This window comes from Carettochelys insculpta, chromosome 20 (assembly GCF_033958435.1).
Source record: "Carettochelys insculpta isolate YL-2023 chromosome 20, ASM3395843v1, whole genome shotgun sequence".
Lineage (NCBI taxonomy): Eukaryota > Metazoa > Chordata > Testudines > Carettochelyidae > Carettochelys > Carettochelys insculpta.
Genome location: NC_134156.1, coordinates 4,386,366 through 4,408,166, shown reverse-complemented (window position 1 = coordinate 4,408,166; position 21,801 = coordinate 4,386,366). Strand labels below are relative to the sequence as shown.

General features: G+C 44.6%; 1 protein-coding gene across 1 annotated transcript in view; it reads left to right on the top strand.

Moving 5' to 3' along the window:
* The first annotated feature begins 3,642 nt into the window (after positions 1-3,642).
* The window catches only part of METRNL (meteorin like, glial cell differentiation regulator), a 30,206-nt gene continuing 12,047 nt past the window's right edge, over positions 3,643-21,801 (top strand). The window contains exons 1-2 of the mRNA XM_075014498.1: positions 3,643-3,905; positions 10,206-10,594. Of these exons, the coding sequence (XP_074870599.1) occupies positions 3,799-3,905; positions 10,206-10,594 (496 nt within the window). The 5' untranslated portion in view covers positions 3,643-3,798. The remainder of the gene's footprint in view (positions 3,906-10,205; positions 10,595-21,801) is intronic.

The following is a 21,801-nucleotide window of genomic DNA, read 5'->3' as shown; positions in this document are numbered from 1 at the left end:
ATGAACTAACTGTGAGTAGCCGGAAGAGCATTCTGGGTATTGATATGCAAATGAGCACACCAAGCATCCCACTTTTGTTACAGAATTTCTATATCTGCTACTGCCAGTCATTTCGAACTGGGGAAGGCTTAACCTAAGCATGGTTTCCAGTAGTGGTTCCTTGCTCTGTTCATTTTTTCAGGCAGTGCTTTGCTCTGGTGGAGATGAAGCTGACAATATGGGACAACTCAAACACCACAGAGGCAGGAAGATTAGAAGTGGCTGTGGGCTGCCATGCCTTTGTCATGTGATTGGGTCTGTTGAACTAATTGACACAGGAATTTCTGAAGTAAATAAAGACAGAAAGCTAGCACTAATGGTCATTTCAAAATAGCGCCTGTTACTCTAAGTTCTCCCCGATCTTATCTCTTTTTTCCACAACTCACTGGGTTGAAATTAATCTATTGCAAAGGCTATGTTAGGTACACAACGGGCAGGAGTGAAGGTACACATGGGAGCATGGACAAATTTAAGACTAAAAGAACACAATGCTGGTTTTGTACGCTTTCCTTCCCAGCATCGTTTGCAATCAAACTGTCTTTGCAAAACAATTGAGGTTCTGAACTGTAAAGTTTGGGTTTCTGCACACAGGTGGCATACAGACTTGGCAGACCCCGGGCAAGGCGCGGTGGGGTCAGCTCTGGGATCCCAGGAGGGATGAGTCTTCTGGTAGGAGAGGCGGGGTAGGGGTACCCTGCCCTCAGTGCTGCCCAGACTCCGCCACGTCACACTGTGCCACCCCAGGCAGCACTCAGGACCACTCCATGCAGAGCTCCAGCGGCGATGTAAAGGGTCTGGGGCTCTGGCCGCTGGCCACCACCACTGCCACAGTAGTGGCAGCAGCAGGGAACCCAGGGCCCTTTTGAACTGCCAACCTCTGGGGCATTTGCCCCCTTGCCTCCCCACTCCCGTTGGCAGGATTGACCGCAAATGCTCAGTAGAATAAGGAATTTTGCATTATGGCATGTTTCATTACATTGCTCAGTGCTGTCTCTGCATATAAATTACATGTTTACATGCACTGCATCATTTGACATAATTACAATAATTATGTTGATCCTCTAAAAACAACAAATATCCCTAATTTACTGAACAAAAACAACATGAAAAAAACAAATCCAGGAATGGAAGGCAATGGAGTGTTCCTTCCATGAAGAGTAGCACCACCTCACGAATATAGTATGTTGGTTTGTGTATAACATCCAATCACACAACATCCCGACACCTGTGAAGAGTGCCTTATAGCAATGATATACCAACGGTATGATGATATACCACAGTGCAAATAAGATTGGAATGTTTCATGCTTATCTGTGAACTTACTTGAAAAACTGGTGTAGGGCTGTTAACAGAATCTGTTTGACTGATAATTTCAAGGACACGGTGGAACAAGGAGATCAGTGATCTGGAAATAGTTTAACTCCTTTCTTAGCTGCAGAAGTACCTTTATAATTCTGCCACTGCACTGCTGTTCCACTCAAGAGAAATGCAATACCTCAACAACTGAAGAACGGTTTGTGTGGCTCTGCACCCCAGTGCTGCTAGACTGAAGTTTCTCTCCAACAATTTCCATAAATTACTCCTCTGATCTTGATCCCAGTTGTTGCTGTTGTTATTGTTGTTTTTTGGGAGGGGGCAGTTCCTCTTAGGCCTTGTTCCTTTCTTGTCACCATGTTCAGATTTTTGAATGCATTTCCCTGCTGCTGGCTTCTTTCTCCATCACTTGCCAAATAGCAACTGGGTACCTAGAATCAGGGTGCTGGAACAATTTTGATAGTGGGGGATCTGTGGTCCATGGAATCAAACTACAAAGCCAGTATACAATGGGGAACCACTTTAAGGCCAGGCATGCTGCAGCAACCCTCACACAATTAGTTCCATCCCGTATGCATCTCATTAAAGGGTTTACAATCTAAAATCACCAAGACAGTTAAGTAGGGGCATTACAAACAAGCCAAGAAGGTACCCAGAGTGCGGTATGCTCATTAGAGTTTCCAAGTTTTAGAAATCAGAGGGGATTCGAGCATTTCCTTGGAGGTTAGGTCCACAAAAGGCTATTAGCCAGGGGGTAGGAATGGTGTCCCTGGCCTCTGTTTGTCAGAGGCTGGAGATGGATGGCAGGAGACAAGTTGCGTGATCATTGTCTTTGGTCCACCCCCTCCGGGGCACCTGGCACTGGCCACTGTCAGCAGACAGGATGCTGGTCTAGATGGACCTTTGGTCTGACCCAGTAATGGCCATTCTTATATTCTTAAAGTGGCGACAAAGTACGTGCTTCTGCAGAAAGACATCTCAATTAATGTAAACCACGCAATTTACATCAATAAGTTACCACTGTAAGTTGCATTGGGACAAGCCCATTTCCCCCCACAGTGGCCTCACACAAGTCAAGCAGCACATGGCCCAACTTCCACAAAGTTGACAGACCCTAGCAGTGATAACAAACATCTTGTCTTTCCAACCGAAATGTAAGCCTTGCTGCGTCTTTGATTTCCTGCTAAGCAACATGGAACATATGAACCTCATACACACCCACATTTAAATACCGGTGGCAGGAAGGAGGAAGAGAAAACACATTGCACACAACTTTTCCCTCTCTTCAGGAGAGGAACAGAGAGAAAACTTCAGATGAGAGATGCTGCTCTCTGTGTTTGTACTTAACTCCAAGAGGTGTTCCAATACCGCCAGAGGAGCAGGGCAATAGGTTGCAGACCTAGCAATGCTTTGCACAGCTGCAGGAATAGGGGGTGCTGCAGCAGCCCCATAGTTTTTTACGTGGGGAGCTGCTGCTGTCTGGTGTCCCAGCTGTGACCCCAGCCTCAGCCCCTTTACCCCTGTCCAGGCCCTGCTACCTGGTGAGGTGGTTCTACTCCCAGCCCAGCTTGGGCAGGGGAGGGAAGGCTTGGGTGAGGGAAGGGGCAGGCTTTCAGCACTCCCTCTCTGAAAAATGGCCCAGTGCCAGGGATGCTTTGGTTTCAGTCAAGTGGGGTGAATGTGGGGTGCGTTCTCAGCACCCTTTTACCTTTGCTGTTGCTCCCACATTCTGAGAGAGAGGCGCATTTTTTCAGGCCTCTTCAAGCACTGGCTACTTGTTGATGGCATCAGGGTTGCAGCACAGGGAAGGCGCCTGGTACTGGGCAGCGATGCCACAGGTGGGGGACCGGATCAAAGCAAGAAGGGAGCTGGGAAAAGACAGCAGAGAAGAGCAGCGAGGCTTCCGCTGGCCGGGCCAGAACCCGGAGAGAGTGCATGGTGACGCTCTGCATTCGGTCCCTCCCCAGGGGCTGCTCCGCCCTCTGCTGCGCTGGGTTTCCAACAGGAGGGGCGCGGGGTCCTGACCTGGCCCGGCCCATGGTCCCCGAGGGGTGACCCAGGAACGCTCACGACCTACTAACAAACGCCCTCCGCCTCCCAGGCGCTGCGGCACAGCCGGCGGGGGAAGGGCCGCAGCCAGCGCCAGAGGCTCACGTGCGGCGGGGCCCCGGGTCGCGCGCGCCGCGATCCGGGCCGGGTTTTGTGGGCGGCCGGAGGGAGGCCGGGCCCTGCCCGCCCCCCCAGCTGGAGAGGCGGGGAAGGCGGGTCCGAGCCAGTGGAGCCGAGCGGCCGGCGGGATGGGCACGGGGTAGGCGCTCTGCCGGCATCTGCGCGCCCCGCTGGCCGCACCATGTAGGGAGCCCCCGGCGCGCCGCGGACTCTCCTGCCGCCTCCAGCGCGTCTGGCCGGCCGCGCACCAGAGCCGGGGGGCGGCTGCCAGGGACCATGCGGGGCGCTCCAGCGCCCGGGCTGCTGCCGCTGCTGCTGGGGCTGCTGCTGGGGGGCCGCGGGGCAGCGCAGTACTCCAGCGACCTGTGCAACTGGAAGGGGAGGTGAGAGCCGGCGGTGGCCTGGCGGGAGGGCGGGGCGGCTGCAGCGGGGCATGTCCCGAGCTCCGGCGGGGCATGTCCCTTCCCGCGGGCGGGGCGGGCAGCGCGGCCGCATCCGCGCTCGGTCGGTTCCGGCGGCCCCCGGGGGGGGGGAAGGGGGGTCCCACTCGCCGTGCACAGCGGCTGGGCATCGAGCCAGGCCGGGTGTCGCTCTGCCCCGGGGCTGGGGGCGGACGGGGCGCGCCGGGGCTGTTGCGCGCTGCCCCCCCGTGGCGCGGCTCCGGGCTCCGGCTCGGCCGAGGCTCGCCGCCGGGTGGGGGCCCCGATTCCCGGCTCGGCGGGCTCGCTGGGGAGCTCCCGGACCCCCACCCGAGGGCGGTTTGCGCCTGAAACGAGAAGGCTCCATCCGGCCCTGGGGCAGCCCCGATCCCTCCGCCCGGGGCGGGCGCGCGAGGTCTGTGCCGGCGGGAGAAAGGGGCTGATTGACATTCCCCGAGCAGCGCCCGGCAGCAGCGCAGCGCCCGGGCCGGGTATTTCTGCTGGCCGCCGGGCGTTCCGCGGCTGAGCCCCCGCACCCCGTCCCGGAGCTCCCGCCCCAGTCACTTCGCTGCCACGCAGTACACCTGCGAGTCCTTCCTCGGAGGGACGTTGGCGGTGCCCGGCGCAGGCACAGAGGGAGTTTGCGGGCTTGCCTGAGTCGGATATTGTTGCTTTCGTGAGAGGGGGGTGACCTCGTATTTGGTTCGGTTCGGTTCGGTTCAAAGCATTTGGACGGTGCGTGCCGAGTTCTGCCCTCGGCGGAGTTACACTGGTGGAAGAGGGAGGAGAGTCAGCTCTTTTCATGTCCCGTTGCCAGTTTACCTGCCTTCATTCAGATTTTGCCCTTCTGTAGAATTCACTGCTTTACCCCACCCCAATGCAGAAAGCTGCTGGGCCGGATTCGGATCTTAGTTACACTCTTGGGTCACCAATTCAGTAGCTTCAGTGCAGGAGCTGAGGATTTACATCAGTGTCACTGAGGGCAGATTCTAGGCCATTGTTCTTTGGCTGCCGCTACTCTTCTAACTTTTTGAACACAGCGTTTGGCTCCTAAACTTTCATCTTCTGCAATAAATGTAATGTGTCTTCGTGGTTTTGCAACCTCTTCCAAAAAAACCCTGTGTAGTCACAACCCATAGATTGTAATCAAAACTGCTGCTAAATTACTTACCCACATTACTTTATGTTTGGTTAAGCCAATTTTTAATGGGGGTAACAGTGCATGAATTTATTACATTAACCCTGTCACACTTGTTCAATCTGAATTTATTAAAACAAGAGTTTAGGTTAACTTGCAATGGAAGGATATTTTGGAATGGAGAGAGCTGAAAGCAGTGAAATGTAGATTTATTTAATCTTGGTCTAGATTTTTCTGAGCTATCTGAAATATGCACAGAGTTAACTGGCAATTCTTTATGAAGTTCTGGTACCTCTAGGCAATTGGTAAAATGTTGAACTGTAAATCCAGTTGTGTATATGTGTGTGTGCAGTTGATACAGAACAAAGCCTTGTCAATTTCAGTAGCCGGTCCCTAACAAATCTGCTCTTAGCCCTGGGGCTCTGTTGTTTGGGGGCAGACCCTGTCACCTCAACTCCACCACTCTGAGTGTTACAACTTTGCATAAGCCAGGCCTAGAGCATGGACAGCAACATCATGAACACCCACAGAAAAATCCAGTTTGTTTTTTTAGGACTCTTGCCCCCCTTTTCCGATCTGAGCTGGTGACCCTCCCACAGCCCACCTAGAGCTGGACATATGAGAGTCATTCTTTGCTACTGAGAGTTTGGGGTGGAATTAGTGACCCAAGCTTGGAATTTCCCCATTGTCACCAGGTCAGCCCCATTTTTGTTCAGCAAGGAAATGACACCATTCGTGATGCTCCTTCCAGTTATGCAAGAGCAGAAGGGCTGAATTCTTAAAAATAAGTGCAACTGCCCATATTGAGCAGCATATGTATCATTTGCATTCTGCAAATTCTGAATTGAGACAAAGGCAATCACCCAGAGATTCAAGCTGACCTCTTAGACCTTCTGAAAGGAGGTAGAGAGTCAAGGACTGATACCCTTCAATTATCATCTAATTGTCACCTTATGGTTACTGTTTGTGCGTCATCCTCCCAATCCATAAAAATGTTTGTACTTCTTAAGGCTCAATAGGTACTGTAATTAACTTTTTTAGACGGAGGACAAGGGGGCAATCAAATCTTAAAGGCACAAGCTCTTCGCTCCCTGGGGTCAGGAAGGGATTCTCTATGCAAAGTATAGCATTTTTGCAACCAGTTAGTTGTATTTATAGCTGTGTGTTTGTCTAGGCTATATATAGGTGCCTATCGGCTTGGAGTCTAAGTGCCATTGGGAATTCAGCTTTCCTCCTGTAGACAATCAAAACACTCTGTCACTCTTGTAGGCTAGTTGTAGGTTATTGTTGCCAGATGCTTAGCGAAAATTGTCTAGTCCATATAACTTTAGGCAGCTTTGAAAAATCTCTGCCACGATTTCTTTGTGTCTCAGATTTGCCAAGGAAAGTTTGCCATAATGTACAATCTAATTTCTTACACTGCAGGGGTCTTTAGCAAGGTCTTGCACTGCATTAAAAGGTCTAATGGAGACCTCAAACCCTTGAGCATAAGCTTTCGTGGGCAAAGACGATGGTGTGGTCCAGTCAGTATTCATAATTATTTTGTTTATAATAAAGACGGCCCATTTTCTTTGAGCGAAAAGTGCTGTTTTGACCCCACTGAAACCTGACCAGTGTAGCTTTTAACTCAGGCTGTGGGCTTGTCTAGGAGTACACTTAGTTCGTGACAAGCTGGGGTATAAATCTGCCCCTGCTGTGTTCGTAAGTGTCTGCATGAAACCTGCAGCCACACACTAGCATGCTTTGATCTACTCCCATGTCAAAGCTGCACATTTCAAAGTGCACTAGGGAACCGTTAGTGCGCAGCAGGGTGCTTTGCAGAGACAACGTGTGGCAGGCTTGTGTGAGGTCAATTTACCTGTTGGCTTGCCACTAAATAAGTGTTTGTTTAGACAAGCCCTAGGAGTAAGAACAGCCCTGGTCTCTTCCCAGTTCTTCCCTGGACAGGCTGTGTGGCCTTGGACAAGTCACCTTGCCTCTCTGGGCGTCTGTTTACCCATCTGATAAAAGGAGACAAATTTGCCTTCTCCCATTTTTAAAAGTGCTTTGAGAGGTACAGATTCATAGAGGTTAGGTCCATCAGTGGCTCTGAGCCAGGGTGGGCAGGAATGGTGTCCCTAGTCTCAGTTTGTCAGAGGCTGGAAATGGATGACAGGACAGGGCTCACTTTGATGATTACCTGTTCTGTTTAGGCCCTCTGGGGCATCTGGCATTGGCCTCTGTCTGAAGACAGGATGCTGAGCTAAATGGACCTTTGGGCTGACTCAGTATGGCCATTCTTATGGTTGTAAGAGGCGCACTTTTCTTTTACACAGCAATCTTTCCTGCTGCTATGGTGGATGCATTCTCATCTTCCAAACATTGCCTGTTGCATTGTCATCTGTAATGACAGATTTCACAAATGGCAGTAGTGGATCTTCCAAGACATGCAGTTATGTGACTTCTTGAGATTTCAGGATGGGTGAACATCAGATAGACAAGTGCAGTGGATCAATGTATGTCTCTTGGGACCTGTAGAAGGAAATCTTATTTATTAGGACCTTCTCCTAGAACAAACAATACAATGGGGCAGGGAGAGGAAATGCCTCAGTCATCGGCACAGCCATAAAACACCTGATGTGCAATGCCATAAATTTTAAAAATAAAATAAAAACCTCAAGTTAACTTCAAAATAGCTTTTATGACCTCTGCATTATGTACATGTAGGACAAGTTATTGCTGGACACTGACAAGTAAAAATGAAATGGAACAAACTTTCACTATGGTGATAGATGGCAGTATTATGCAAGTTCCAATTTCATTTGGACTAGGTCTTCAATATTTTGCAGGTTTACCTCAAGTTTTGAAACTCCATTATAATAGAGCATGATGTAGACTGCAGGTTCCTGTACATAAGAACAGCCAGCCTGGGTCAGATAAGGTCCCATCTAGCCCAGCATCCTTGCCAGCAAAACTTGTGGAGCATCTACACACAAAATATGTTTTGTCAACAGTTTCTGTTGACAAAAAAGCTGTGTAGGCGCTCTCAGGGGCCCTTTTGCCGACAGAGTGGCTCAAAAGATCGATCCGCTTTTATGTGTTGACATGATCTCTTGACAGAAGTTTAGTAACTTCTGTAGACAGGTGCTTCTAGTGTAGATGTAACCCGTATGTTTTAATAGAAGCTTTCTAGGGTGAAATTCACTCCTGTGCAAAGGACCCACACAGGTCCTATGCATTACCTAAGTCTTAGTTTGAGAGTCCATGTGGGATCTCTGTGATGCGTAAGTCTTTCTACTGAGGGGTGAATTTCACTGCCCATCCCACTCCCACTATACTTTGGAACACTTTATTCACTGGCAGAGAAGGAATAAAACACTGCTGTCTTCATTTTTGATTTTGGCTGAGTGTCATCACACAAACAGAGTATTGAAAAATCAGTTTTTGTGGACAAGATTTATAAATGGGCTGTCACTATGAAATAGCTCATTGAAACTAATGTTTCTTGAATATGTCAAAGACTACTGTGCATCTGAGGGCAAGAGTGTAAAGGTCAAGAACTGATTGCTCTCCCCCCATCCTTTGTGCTCTTGATGTGGCTTTCAGGATTATTCGAAAGCATGTTTGTAGACTGTATTATTATTAAAACAGTTTTTCTGAGCTTCCTCATGTAACCTCTATCAAGTGGTTTACACTGACAGTAGTATTAATGAGTCACATCAACAGTAAATGCAAACCATATGTTGGTTTGTTTTTCTCCTTTTTTACACGTGGCTTCTTGTAACTTGCCTAACTGCTGACTAAGTTTTACTCTGATATCATTTTGTTCTTTACCTAACTATACCAAAGAAGTGGGGGAGAGGGAGATGTGTGCTGGAGATATGTGTTGAAGGACCAGAATTTCACATTTATAATTTATGCCATGTACTTCCTGTATGACCTTGGACAAGTATCCATGCCTCAGTTTACACATCTATAAAATGGAGATGTTGTGAAGCTTAATTACTTAATATTTATAAAATATGCTTGAGATTTTTCTGATGGAATATGCTATAGAAATTCACTTTTTAAGGCTTCCAAAAGGAAACTAAAGGGAAGCTGAAAGTTTAAACTTTATTTTTCAGTACCACATCTCCACTATAATGTTTCATGTTCTTAAATCTTCAGAGTTATTCACTGCATTTTTCTGCCTACTCAGTATTGTCTTAGAATAAATGTTATTCAACACAGTTGTTGGTTTTTGTTCTTAAATGTCACTGTCAAACTTTAATTATTTCTTGTGGAGGAGAGCCTGAGGGCCTCAGCGGAAATCCAGGGCCCACGTCGCTTGCATGCTGCTTAGCACAGAAGGAGAGGCAGTCTCTGAGCTTGGGACATATACCCAAAGAATGGGAAGGGAAACAAAGGCACAGAGCTGAAGTGACTGCATGGCAAATTAGTGGCAGGGCTTGGCCTGGAATACATATTTTCTGACTACTTGTCCAGTGCTTTTTACCCACTTCCTTCAAATAAGTTTACTGAAAAATTTAGAGACAACACTGCATATTTTGTGTCATTTCTTGCAACCCCTCTAGGCTGCCCACGCGTGTCCGGGTTTTCAAGACCATCCACTATATCCAGTAATACCAAAGGACTATATATCAATAACATGTGGAAGATCGCCTTTTAGGGCTGTCCTTGGTTTTAGGCCTCATTCAGGCAGTGGAGGCTCCTCAGATCGGACAGTTTAAGCTTAGTCTACTTGGAAGTGAGATACAAGTCCATTCCTTACCTTTCACTGGAAATGAACTGTATGTTCTCCCTTTTGCGTCACTTTTGTCCACCCCTTTTCCAGTGTCATTAGAGTCTGGTGCAGTTCTTGTGGGGGTGTTTTTGCATAGGAAATAGGAAAAGTTAATTCTTAATTCATTTGGGTTTCATGTCTTGTGGATTTGTCTGAAGCTCTTTTAGAGCCCAGCCCAAAATATCCACAATTTTCAGGGTGTTGATCTTGCAAGATGATCCCTGTCAACCATTACAATGAATCAGTCCCCTTGTGCTTGGTAGTGCTATAAAGAGTTTTGCTGACTTGCCATTTCTCTGAGATTATGAATGGTGTTTACATAGTTCTACCACTCATCTAACTTCCCTGTTCTCTTTCTCCCTAGTGGCTTAACCCATGAGTCGCATAAGAAGGATGTTGAACAGGTCTACCTCCGCTGTTCCGAAGGATCAATAGAATGGATGTATCCCACTGGAGCGCTCATAGTCAATCTTCGACCCAATACATTATCTGCCTCTTACAAACATTTGTCTGTTTGCATAAAGCCTTTCAAGAACTCTGCAGGAGCAAATATTTATTTGGAAAAAACTGGAGAACTGAAACTATTGGTCCGAGATGGAGATCGCAGCCCCAGTAAAGTGTATTGCTTTGGCTATGATGAGGGGGGCCTGTTTATTGAGGCTACCCCTCAGCAGGACATTAGCCGAAAAATTACAGGCTTCCAGTATGAATTGCTAAACAAGGGGACGGCATCTGATTTGCACACTGTTTCTGGTGAGTTTTCTGCATGTAATGGATGGACAAGTTAATAAGTGAGAACACATCAAGGGTTGAACTTCATCCACTTTGGGGCATGCTAATACACAAATGTTTCTGTAGACTAGTTTCATGTGAGAGCTAGTTACATGGATTGAATTCCAGAGAACTGACCCAAAACAGCACAGAGTGACTGCCTGACATACTTAAGTCACATCTACACTACTGGCATGCAGTATTAGTACTGTGGCTGTAGTGCAGGTGTTTTCTATGGTGATGAAATTGCCCCCCACCCCATATCTGTAGTGAACCCATCTGTCAGATCAGCAATGGTAGCTGGGCAGATGGAAGAATTCCAACCTAGCTCTGTCTACACCTAGGGTTAGGTCACTGAATGTTGACTAGTAAGAGAGAGGTAGCCCTGTTAGTCTGTATTCTAACAAAACAAAACAGCAGTCATGTAGCACTTTAAATCATTTTGTTAGTCTTTAAAGTGCTACATGACTGCTGTTTTGTTAGGATTAGGTCAAGTTAACTGGTGCTTGGGATGTGTGAATGTTTCACACTCTGAATGACATAAAACAAGGATGGTCTTAATTTTTCTATATTGGCAGTCCACAGTGATAAACCTGGAGTAACTCCTCTGAAGTTGCACCCGTTTAAAGCCATTCACCCATTGAAAGCCACTCACCATTGTGAGTCAGAAAAGAATCAACCTCCGGGATTCTAGCTTACTGCTGCTTCCCAGCTTTTATTGTTTTAAGACCCTCCTGAGTGTTTGGAATAGCAAACATTTTAACAAGCAGAAATGCCTCCTTTTGTTTTCTTTTTCTCTTTACAGATACTCCTACTCTGCTGACCTAATTACTCCTTTTACAGAGATGCAAAGTAGGTGAGGTAATATCTTTCACTGGCTCCAGGTCTGTTGGGGAAAGAGACGACGTTTTTTCAAACTTACATAGAGTGGTTGAAGCTTGTCTCTTTCCCCAACAGCAGTTTGTGCAATAAATAAAAGATATTGCCTCTAATATCCAAGGATTCAGGGGAAAACAATAATGCTACAGATAACTAATTACTTTCTTTTAAAAAAGGAAGTGGTGGTGTTCCCTCAGGTGGAGCTGTACCTATTGTCTTTGTATTTGCAGGGACTTAATCCCAGTGGGGCACTGTAACACCTTCATAATGCTACTACATGCACAGGAGTAGGAGTTGGGACTGTATTTCTTATGCACCCCGACCCCCATTGCAATTCCCTGTCCTTATAAAACCTATTAGTTGAGATTTGCAGCGTACGCTGGAGGACAGCAAATGTAAGTTATTTTGTAGCAAATGATGAAGTAAATTCCAAAGTTAAGAACTTCATGGAGAGTGGCCTGCCAGTAACCCCTCCTCTTTTAAGCTGATCTCAGCTGTGACAGCATCACAGGAAAAGACTGGTGTCTCCTACGTAGTCAGGTCCAGGGTTCCCTGTAAGCTGGGCGCTTGAGTGGCTGCCCAAGAGACATTCGGCAGCTGCCTAGCAGAGCGCCTGCAGCTGGCAGCTTATGTTTCTGTTGGTGGTGCACATAACATTTATTCTGTACATGGATGGAAACAATTAATGGGAACACTAGTCGGGAGCTGAGTCCTTTAGGGCTTTACAAATTAAAACACAACTTACTCAACCCTGAGAACAATAGGCAGTCGGTGCAGCCTCTGAGGCACTGGAGTTATGTATTCCTAGTGAAGAACACCATGTAATAAGTGGTGGCATACTTGATTATCTTCCATTTTCTTATTCACCATATTTTGTTTGCATATATCATTTATTTCTACAGAGATTTTATGCTAAATAGATTGTTTAAAAGCCCTCTCAGAAAAGACTCCAGGTTTCCTTTTGTGTGTAAATACTGTTTATACTGCCAGAAAATTCTAGTGCTTTGATGTCAGTTCACATATTATATTCCTCTGAATACAAGGGTTAGTTTATGACTGTGTTCATGATGTTAATTGTTAGTTTGGGGAGAGAGTAATTTATAACTCATGCAACACCCACAGTATCTGATAGGTGGCGCATTTGCCATTAAAACCAAATAGTTAGGGTTAACAATGCTTTTATTTATCTGATGAAGTGGGTCTTTGCCCACAATAGCTTATGCTCCAAAATATCTGCTAGTATATCAGGTGCCACAGGACTTCTAATCTTGCACAAATTCAGGACTTCTGGTTGTTTTTGAAGATATAGACTAACTTGGCTACCTCCCTGATGCTTATTTCATTATGATAATTGTGCAATTTTGTAGCTGGATGGCTAGGATTCATTATGTCTACAAAGAATTATGGACTGAATCTTGATTGCTAAAGGTGATACAAATGAAGTCACTTAAATAATCAGAGAGAGGCTGTTTCTTTTAAGATCACTTCCGCAAAGACTTACTAAAAACGTCATCTGTTAACTGCATAGTAATGTCCCCCTGTGGAAAACGTTTAAGTCTAAATAATCTTTAAGTCTGGTGTATGAAAATCAGTGAATCTGAGAATTTTTCTGTTTGTATTGGAAGAGTGGGAGATATAATTGCACTTGTAATAAACTGTTCCATATATTTTTATGATTTTAAGATATTTTGTTTTGTTTTTTAAAGGTGAATTTTTCATGTAGGCAAAGTTAGAACATGCAAAATAATTGCCCTGGTCCTGCCATTTACAGTTCACTAGCAGACTGGTTTTTGGGGAGTTAGCTATGCTGGTTCAATTAGTTCCTAATAAAAATATATTGTTTGTTTAAAATCTTGGACATATGTTGGAGGTCGGAGCAGATCACATCTTCAGCTTTCCAGAAACAAAATTGTTGATTGTATGGGATCATATTCCTTTTCTCTGATAAGGATATTAAATCACTTTATCTAAGATTATAGCATCTTTGTAATAGCCACTGGTTGAATCCCAATGCTGTTTTTCAGAATTACCTTATCCATAGGCCATGTCTACACTTACAAGCCTACAGCAGCACAACCATACCAGTAACTAAGATCATTCATGTAGATACCTTATGCGCAACATGATAGCAGCCACCTGCGGCTGGTTCCGTGTCCATGAGAACATCTCCCACCGACCATAGCACTGTGCACACGAATGCTTTGTTGACACCCAGGCTATGCTTATACTACCCTGGAAGAATGACCCACTCAGGGTCAATCTTCCAGGGTTTGATTTTGTGTGTCTGGTAGGGACTCCTGTACTACTCATGAGGTGCGAGGAGTACGGGAGGTTGTCAGGACCCTTTTGAGCTTCTTCGGTGAGTACAGTCAGGTAAGTCGATTGCAGATATGTAGATTCTAGCTACGCAATTGCTGTAGCTAGAATTGTGTATCTGCAGTGGACTTATTTCCCTAGCATGGACATAGCCCCGGGGGGCTATTTTTCACACCCTAAGTGACAATAAGTGCTAGTGTAGACATGGCCTATATGCATGCTTGTGTCAGATGGGACATCAAGTGTCTGTCTGTTTTGAAAGCACTTTTTTTCTTTGGTGCTAATCCCACCACAAAATCTTCAGAACAAACTCAAAGGATCATCAAGTTATATTTTAAATTATTATCTGGTTTTGGAGCCCCTGGCCTCAGGCATTTTCCTCATATGTTTTCACCATTTGGTTCCAGCCAACAGTCGAATTAACCTGATTTAAATCCTGTGGATACTTACATGACTGGGGGAGCTGCCAAATAAGAAGCTGCATACACCTGCAGTAGATCCGTCAAGATGTCTTGCTTATTTGATTGCAAATGCCTTGCTCATTTGATTGCTTATTAGGTTTCTGCTTGTCTGGAAGATAAGTTTACAGTCAGTTGCTTTCTCAACCACTGTTCCTTCTTCTGAGAATAAAGGCCCACCCAGAGCAAACCTTTACTATCTATAAATTGAAGCCTGATCTGAGGGGCTGTTTCTAACTGACGGGGCGGTTTGTTACTTTGCACTTGTGCATTCTGCCTGTTTCAGACGGGAAAGTGAAATGTGATCTGCTATTCGCCGTCTGGCGCAGTTCAGCAAAGGTGGAAGCATCTTCTTGAAGAGATGCCCGTGATTAGCGCTGCTGTTGAATATCAAGGTTGAGATGCGCTATCAAAACCACAGGAAAGTTTTCCTATTTCCTGGACCCAGGCAATGCTGCTAATTTTGCACTTACTTGTGCTTTAAACCAAGCAGTGTATTTTAAAAGATGAAGAACAATAACAAAATAAACCAAGATTTAAGTGACAAGTACCTAGGTACAGTTATCTTGCACTTTCTGTTTTCAGGATAGAATATTCAGTGTAATCAGGTAGCCTAAAATTTCTGTGTACTGTTTCCCTACATAGTGTTTTTGTTTCCTGGTGATATTCTTGTACTCTGCCCTTGAATTTATCCTCTGTTCCTGACCTGGCATCTCAGCTCTGATTAAAGAGTACAACTCATCGGTTTAATACTTCAGTGAACTATTGTGCCCCCTAGAATCTTCACATTGCAGGGTGCATCAATAAATCAGCACTTCTTGGCAGGGTACCCACGATTTAATTAGAGGATCCAGAGTTTTATTAGTTTACAGTCATTCTCTCTCATTTCATTGGAATTTAGCAAATAATGTAGAGAAAACCCTAGATTCTGAACAGGCTTTTTAATCTTCTTAGTGCAGTGAAAAAACACAGTGCTAGACGATTTCCTAAATCTCTTGATTCAACCCTTTCCTTGGCTTTAATCTTTGATAGCTTTATTCATCATATTCTCTAAAGCTGCTCTAGAGAACTGTGGAGCCCATGTTGTAATCCAGATTACAGTAATTCAGTACTGGGTGAGTTATAGCATGGACTTTATTGTTTTAGTGATTTTTTTCTTTTTTTTCTCATGCAAGCATATAATGCATTTAACTAAGGGAAATAAGTAGCAGACAAGAAGGCAAATGCATCAGTTATGCAAATCTATCCAACCTGAGTGTATTTGAGCTGGGGATAAATATTTGGGGTTCACATTTCCAGTGATGAAAACAAGTTTTCCAAGACAGACCCCCTCCAGTTTTCTAATTTAGACCTCACTTTTAGTTAATACTGTACTATCTTATCAAACAGTGCACCCCATAAGTGCCTGTAATATGTGGATTCAGACCATAGAAACTACAGGTCCCACAGTGCTAAAGTCTCATTTGCTGTGAAAGGCCAGTTTAGCTGAGGACACTGTGAGCAGTAGTTTCTGCGGGTCGGACCTAATAGTAAAGAGGCTAGCTACAACAATTAGCTTATTTGCATCAAATGGAGCCATGTGCAAGAAATGGTTACGTTGGTCTTTATGTAATTTGTTAAAGTTTGGCAACCTCAGTTTTAATGCATTCTCCATATACACAAAGCAGTTGCTGAGTGTTTGCTGATTCTCTAGTTTAAAGGGATAGGAGAAGTCAATAGAAGTCCTTCCATTAGCTTCAGTGGGCTTTGGATCAGGCCTTGTGTTCTTAGAAGGGTGTCTGCTCAACTTCAGAATTGATGTTCTGGCCAGTGGCCTTTGAGGAGGAGGAGAAATTTCACTTTGCTTGCATTGTTAAATGAGATTATTTTAATATTTACATTTAAGTCCCACTGCTGTTGTGGTGTTTTGTTTTGTTTTTTTTTTAAATCCATGGGTGCTCTGGTCCCAGAGATGCCTGGAGAGAGTGCCTGTCTGTGTAGCCCCCTAGAATAAAATGCTTAGGCCTTGTCTCCATTAGAAAGGATTAAGTATGTAATTTTTTTCCCCTCAACACGCCCAGTTGACACAACTATGCTACCCAGTGTAGACCACAGGTAAATTTTCTACAGTAAAGATATAAAACATTCAGATTGTAAAAGCTGTGGATGTCTATTTGGGACACTTTAGTTTTCAGGGTTAAAAAAGTTGCTTGACAGATGCTGAGTAAGGCCCAGGTTTGGATTCACTTATGTGGAGAAGCACCTCACTTAAATGATTGCTGTCTCATCAAATGTCACCTACAGTCAAATTTGAATAAGCAAGTGTGTACTACTTCACATAAGATGAGCCAGGGAAGCTACCCAGTAAAATGGGCAGTGGGTTTAAAACACACAGAAGAAAGTACTTCTTCCCACAGCACACAGTCAGCCTGTGGGACTCGCCACAAGATGCTGTGATGGACAGAAGTAGAACAGTGTTCAGTAAAGAATGAGAAGTTCATGGAGGATAGCTCCATCAATGGCGTTCAGCCAAAGACGGGGATACAACTCTGTGCTTTGAGTTTTGTAATCCTCTGGCTGCTAGATGCCAGGACTGGAAAATGTGAGATGGGTCATTCCGTAATTGCCTTGTTCTGCTCATTCTTTTGGAAGCATCTGGTGTTGGCCACTGTTGGAAGATGGGATATTTAGCTAGATGGATAGTTGGTTTGACCCAGCACGATCACTGCTTGTGTGTTATGTTCTTTTAAGTGGATTGCTGGCATTGGCTGCTAGTATTTCATGTGAGTTGCTCTCTGCTAACAAAGTCAAACTTTAACAGAAACACCCTTTATCTTGATGACATCTATCCATTATAATGCAGGTCTGCTACCCATTTTATGAGTTTCTTTCATTAATGCTGGGTAGCCAGCTGAGAATGTTTATAGGTAGCCGAAGTGCAACATTCAAATGCAAAAATAATAATTATTGAGAAATCCAGTTGTCCAGCTGAGAACAATATTCAGATACTACTTGTAAGCTGTTTATTCACTGACTGGAGTTGGTACAAAGAGTTAGCACAGTGCAAATATTTGGAAGCTTTCTTTACTCCCAGTCAGGTATTTTATGACTCCTGTGCCTCCTTCCTGCACTAGAATGGGTACAAGAAGACACCAGAAATGGGTTAGCCTTCCATGCCAGCATCATTAAAGTGCTAATAGCCTTCAGGTGTAGTGGGCACCCTACTCTGGTCTGTATTTGGGAACAAACACCTTTTGCCTCATGGGCTTGTGGCATTGCTGATTTCCCATTATCTAAAAAGGCAAGTGCATAATGCATTGTTCCTTGCCTCGGAATTGTCTGTGAGGCAACATTGCTCTGTTGGGCATTAACGCCGAAAACATCCAGGGATGTAAACAACTTGAGGTTGGGATTTTTTATGTGTGTAAGAACTTGTGGGATCACAGGATTGGAATTGGATTACATCCCCATCCATAGTGTGTGCTCTTTGGCTACAGCAGCAGAAAAGGTGCTAGAAATGAGAAGGGCTCCCAGAGAACTTTAAGTAAAAACGCAGTGACGTGTGTTTTACTGGTACTGCTTCCTGACCTGTAGTGTGAAATGTCTTTGGTGCTAAGACTTGCTCTTCAATTTTCAAGTATCAGAGAGGTAGCCGTGTTAGTCTCTATCTTCGAGAACAAGAAGAAGTCCTGTGGCCTTGTAGACTAACAGATATTTTGGAGCATAAGCTTTCGTGGGCAAGGACCCGCTTCAAGCAGGTCTTTGCCCATGAAAGCTTATGCTCCAAAATATCTATTTAATTTATAAGGTGCCACAGGACTTCTTGTTGTTCTTCATTTTTCTGTGAATGTCAGACACCCATGACGCTACCATAATAGGTTCAATAGAAACATAGTCTGAAATTCAGTATGTTAGCAACCAGATCCTCTGGTGCTAGGATTACCTTTCAAAAAAGAGGACACCCCTGAGAGGAGGGAGTGTATCTGTATCTACCAACTCCCGTTGTATTAATGTGGTTTACGTTGTATTAATGTGTTTTATGTTATAGTACATTCATACAACGGGAGTTGGTAGATACTGATACAGGTACACTTCCTCTCAGGGATGTCCTCTTTTCTCATATGGTAGCCCTATCTGGCACTATTTTGCAGCTCTCACTGGAATCAATCCTGTGAGGAACCATTTACATTTCAAAGCATTCACTTGTTTTTTCTTCTTTCCTAGAATCATCTATTTGTCAGATCTGTTAATTTTTACCAAGTGACCTTCAGTAGTAGCATTAAAAACGCTTCCTTGCCTTCTGGGGATTTAAGCCATGTCTACACTAGTGTGTGTCTAGTGGCACAGCTATAACAGGACTCCTGTAGCAGCTCCTTGCCAGCGGGGGAGATCTCTCGCAGCGACATCCGTAAAACTACCTCAATGACTGGTGATAAGTGGGTTGGCTGGAGAAGTTCTCCCACTGGTATAGTGCTGTGACAGTGAAACTTAACCTCGCTAAGGGGTGTGGGTTTTTTCACACCCTTGAACAAGGGAAGTTTGCTGACATGAGTAGTAATGTAGAGGTGGCCTCAGTCTTGCCAGGAAAAAGGGACCACTTTCTGTGGTCCATTTGCCTCTGCACAGAGCGGAGGAATGTGTTCTGTCGCAATTCATCAGCCCGTATTCATTTGCTGATTGCGTAATAGGCTTCAAACAAACAAAGCTGCACGTCTAGCCCAACAAAGGCTACACCCAGAAACAATTGCTGGTGACTGACCTGTGAGTCTTTTGAGTCAGATTTTCAGATAAGGGTAATAGGTTATTAGCAAAACAAAATTGTGCTTTCTTCCCTTTGCACATCCCCCTCACAGACAGGCTTGTAAATAAAGCCGGTTTTTGTTACCTATGCCCAAAAGTCGGTGAGAGTCTGCCAGGTGTACACATTAATGGCTAAAGAATGAAGCAAAATCCAGTATCACAGGCATTAAAGAAAAGTCAGACAAGGTGAGGGCTTTAGTGTGAGCTACAGTGAAGGGTAAGCAACTAATTTGGCTTGATTGGTTATTTGTAAAGTACATTCTTATCTAAGCAGGGAAGCTACAATAGGATTAGATCTGTGAAGCCAGAAATCTGTTTCATTCATGTGGTACTTTAACAGATGTTTTGGAGCATAAACTTTCGAAAGCTGATGCTCCAAAAAATCTGCTAGTCGATAAGGTGCCCCAGAACTTCCTGTTGCTTTTGCAGATACAGAGTAACACGGCTCCCCTTTTGGCACTTGTCATTCATGTGTCTCTGGAAGTTTGAGCCAAATATGCAGTAGTTGGCAGAAATGGAGAGACCCCCATGCCCAAACTGTAGATGTCACCCTCAGTGTGAGGAAAGTGACCCCTTGCTGAGAACGATTTTCTCTCCCTTAGTTGGGGCAAGAGATACAAGCTTCAGTTATTTAAACTGGAGGGTGAGGAGGAAGCTTGCAGGGCCTGAGTGAAGGATAGTAAATACAACTTTGCTTGAATCAGCGCCTTTAAATCTCGGGAGGGGAGGGTCAAAAAGGACAGTCAAAAGGGACGGTCACACAACAGTGTGAGTAAAGTCTAGTATAATGCTTCACCACATTACCTGTCTCCAATTTCCTGAGTAACATACTGGTACTGCATCTCCTTTCCTCCGTGTATTGCAAATGCAACAAACAGCTGTAGCTGCGCTTTGTTGCCAGAACAATACATTCTGCTCCTTCAGTGAGCAGAGGAGGTGACAATGTAGTTGTGGTGATAAATGCACAGCTGCAGGGGAGAGGGTAGAAGAAAATAGCTTATTTTTGCTAGCTTCATCATGAATGCACTTATTTCTCAACTCAGTGGGCAGTCAAAACTAATGAGCAATCAGGTGTATTATCTAGACAGCTGGAGTTCTGTTTGCGCTGACCCCTATGTCTAGCAGAAGATAGCCCCAGAAACAGATTTGCCATCTAGCAGAGTTGCTTGGCAGTCTCCAAGAATGCTCCGTGCTTGCTCTGCAAAATTGCGTAGTTTGCTAATTCCTGAGGCTGTAGTAGAAGAAAGGACTGGCGATGAGGGGGAAGGGAGACTGCATTTTTCCCCCTCTCTGGAGGGGACTCTTGTTACTACTGAAATGGGGGCCAGGTTTTCACATGCAGGGACCTGATTTTAATAAATTGCAATATAAAAAAAACCTTTGGAGCTTTACTCTTCTACATTATTTTCAGTAAACACAAAATATATAGAGCAATGCATAATTGGAGTGTATTTAGGGCCTGACTTTCACTGCTTTAAACCTTCCAGAGTCACTTGTGCAGTGTGAATGTAAAGCTTAGCCAAATCAGAGTGGTAGCAGTTTGTATCCATTTTTCCTAGGGGCAAATGCCTACAAGAGGCACAAGATAGTGTAAAGTCTCACCCACGTGGCACAGAAGCATAATCCTACTGCAGAGAAGAGCCCTGTATTTTTATGTGGTATGTGAATCTGTGGAACGTTGCAAACCAAAATGAGTGTGTAACTTTGAAGGGGAGAACAAACATGGCCATCAAAAACAATGCGATGTTTCAGAAAATGACTTGCAAGTTAGATGCTTCTTAAATTCCATGCACAGGCCTCCAAGCTCTCCCCCACAGAGAGGAATTCCACTGCTAGGAACTGGACAAAACAGGGCTCTTTAAGTCTTTTTTTTAAGGCTCGCTTAAACTTTGATCTTTCTGTACTTCACTTTCAGGTTTAACTTTAACTTTAAGCAGCTTCTTGTCAATTAATTTTATTTCACTCAGATCCAGACTGCATATGGGGTGATGGTAGGAGGGTGGTTGAAAAATTCCTGGCAATCATCCAAATTGTGTTAATCAGTATTTGCTCTTTTTTTTTTTTTTTTTATGATGCTGATACCAGAGAGCAATGGGAACACTGAAACTAGAGCAGAGTGCCTGGTTTACCATACAGTTTCATTAGCACAGCAGCAAGAAATGGGTGACCTACTGGGTGTGTCTATCATACACAGCCTTGTACCAGCACAGCTAGAATGGCATAAGCCCTAGTGTAGATGTAGCCTATGCTGCTAGACAGTTTTTCAATTGATACAGGAACACTCCCCTCCTCGAACAGCATTATCTGCATCAATAAAAGATCTCTTCCACTGATGTACCTGCATTTACATGAGGATATTGTTATCATAGGTATGTCCGTCAGAGCGGTGGTTTTTTTTCCACACCCCTGACCAATGTAGCCGTGCCAATATACCTTATCAGCATAGACCAGCCTTTTGTCATGTCCCGTCAGCTTCAGATGGACATCCCATTTTTTTATCTTTGTAATTGAAATTTTTTTAAAAATATTTCACATGTAATTCTATGTTTCCCCACAGCCTGTCATTAGCACATCATTCAGGGAAACTGAAACTTAACTGCTGCTACCAAGAAGTTCCCTGATGAGTAGGTGTTGGGAGGGAAGTAGCTGAGTCACCAAATTTCTGCGGAATTTAATCTTGTTTTAAAATAAGTTTTCTAGTCCTTCGGATGACGATGACAACTTTCTGAATGTGAACCCATTCGGAGCTGTCTTCCT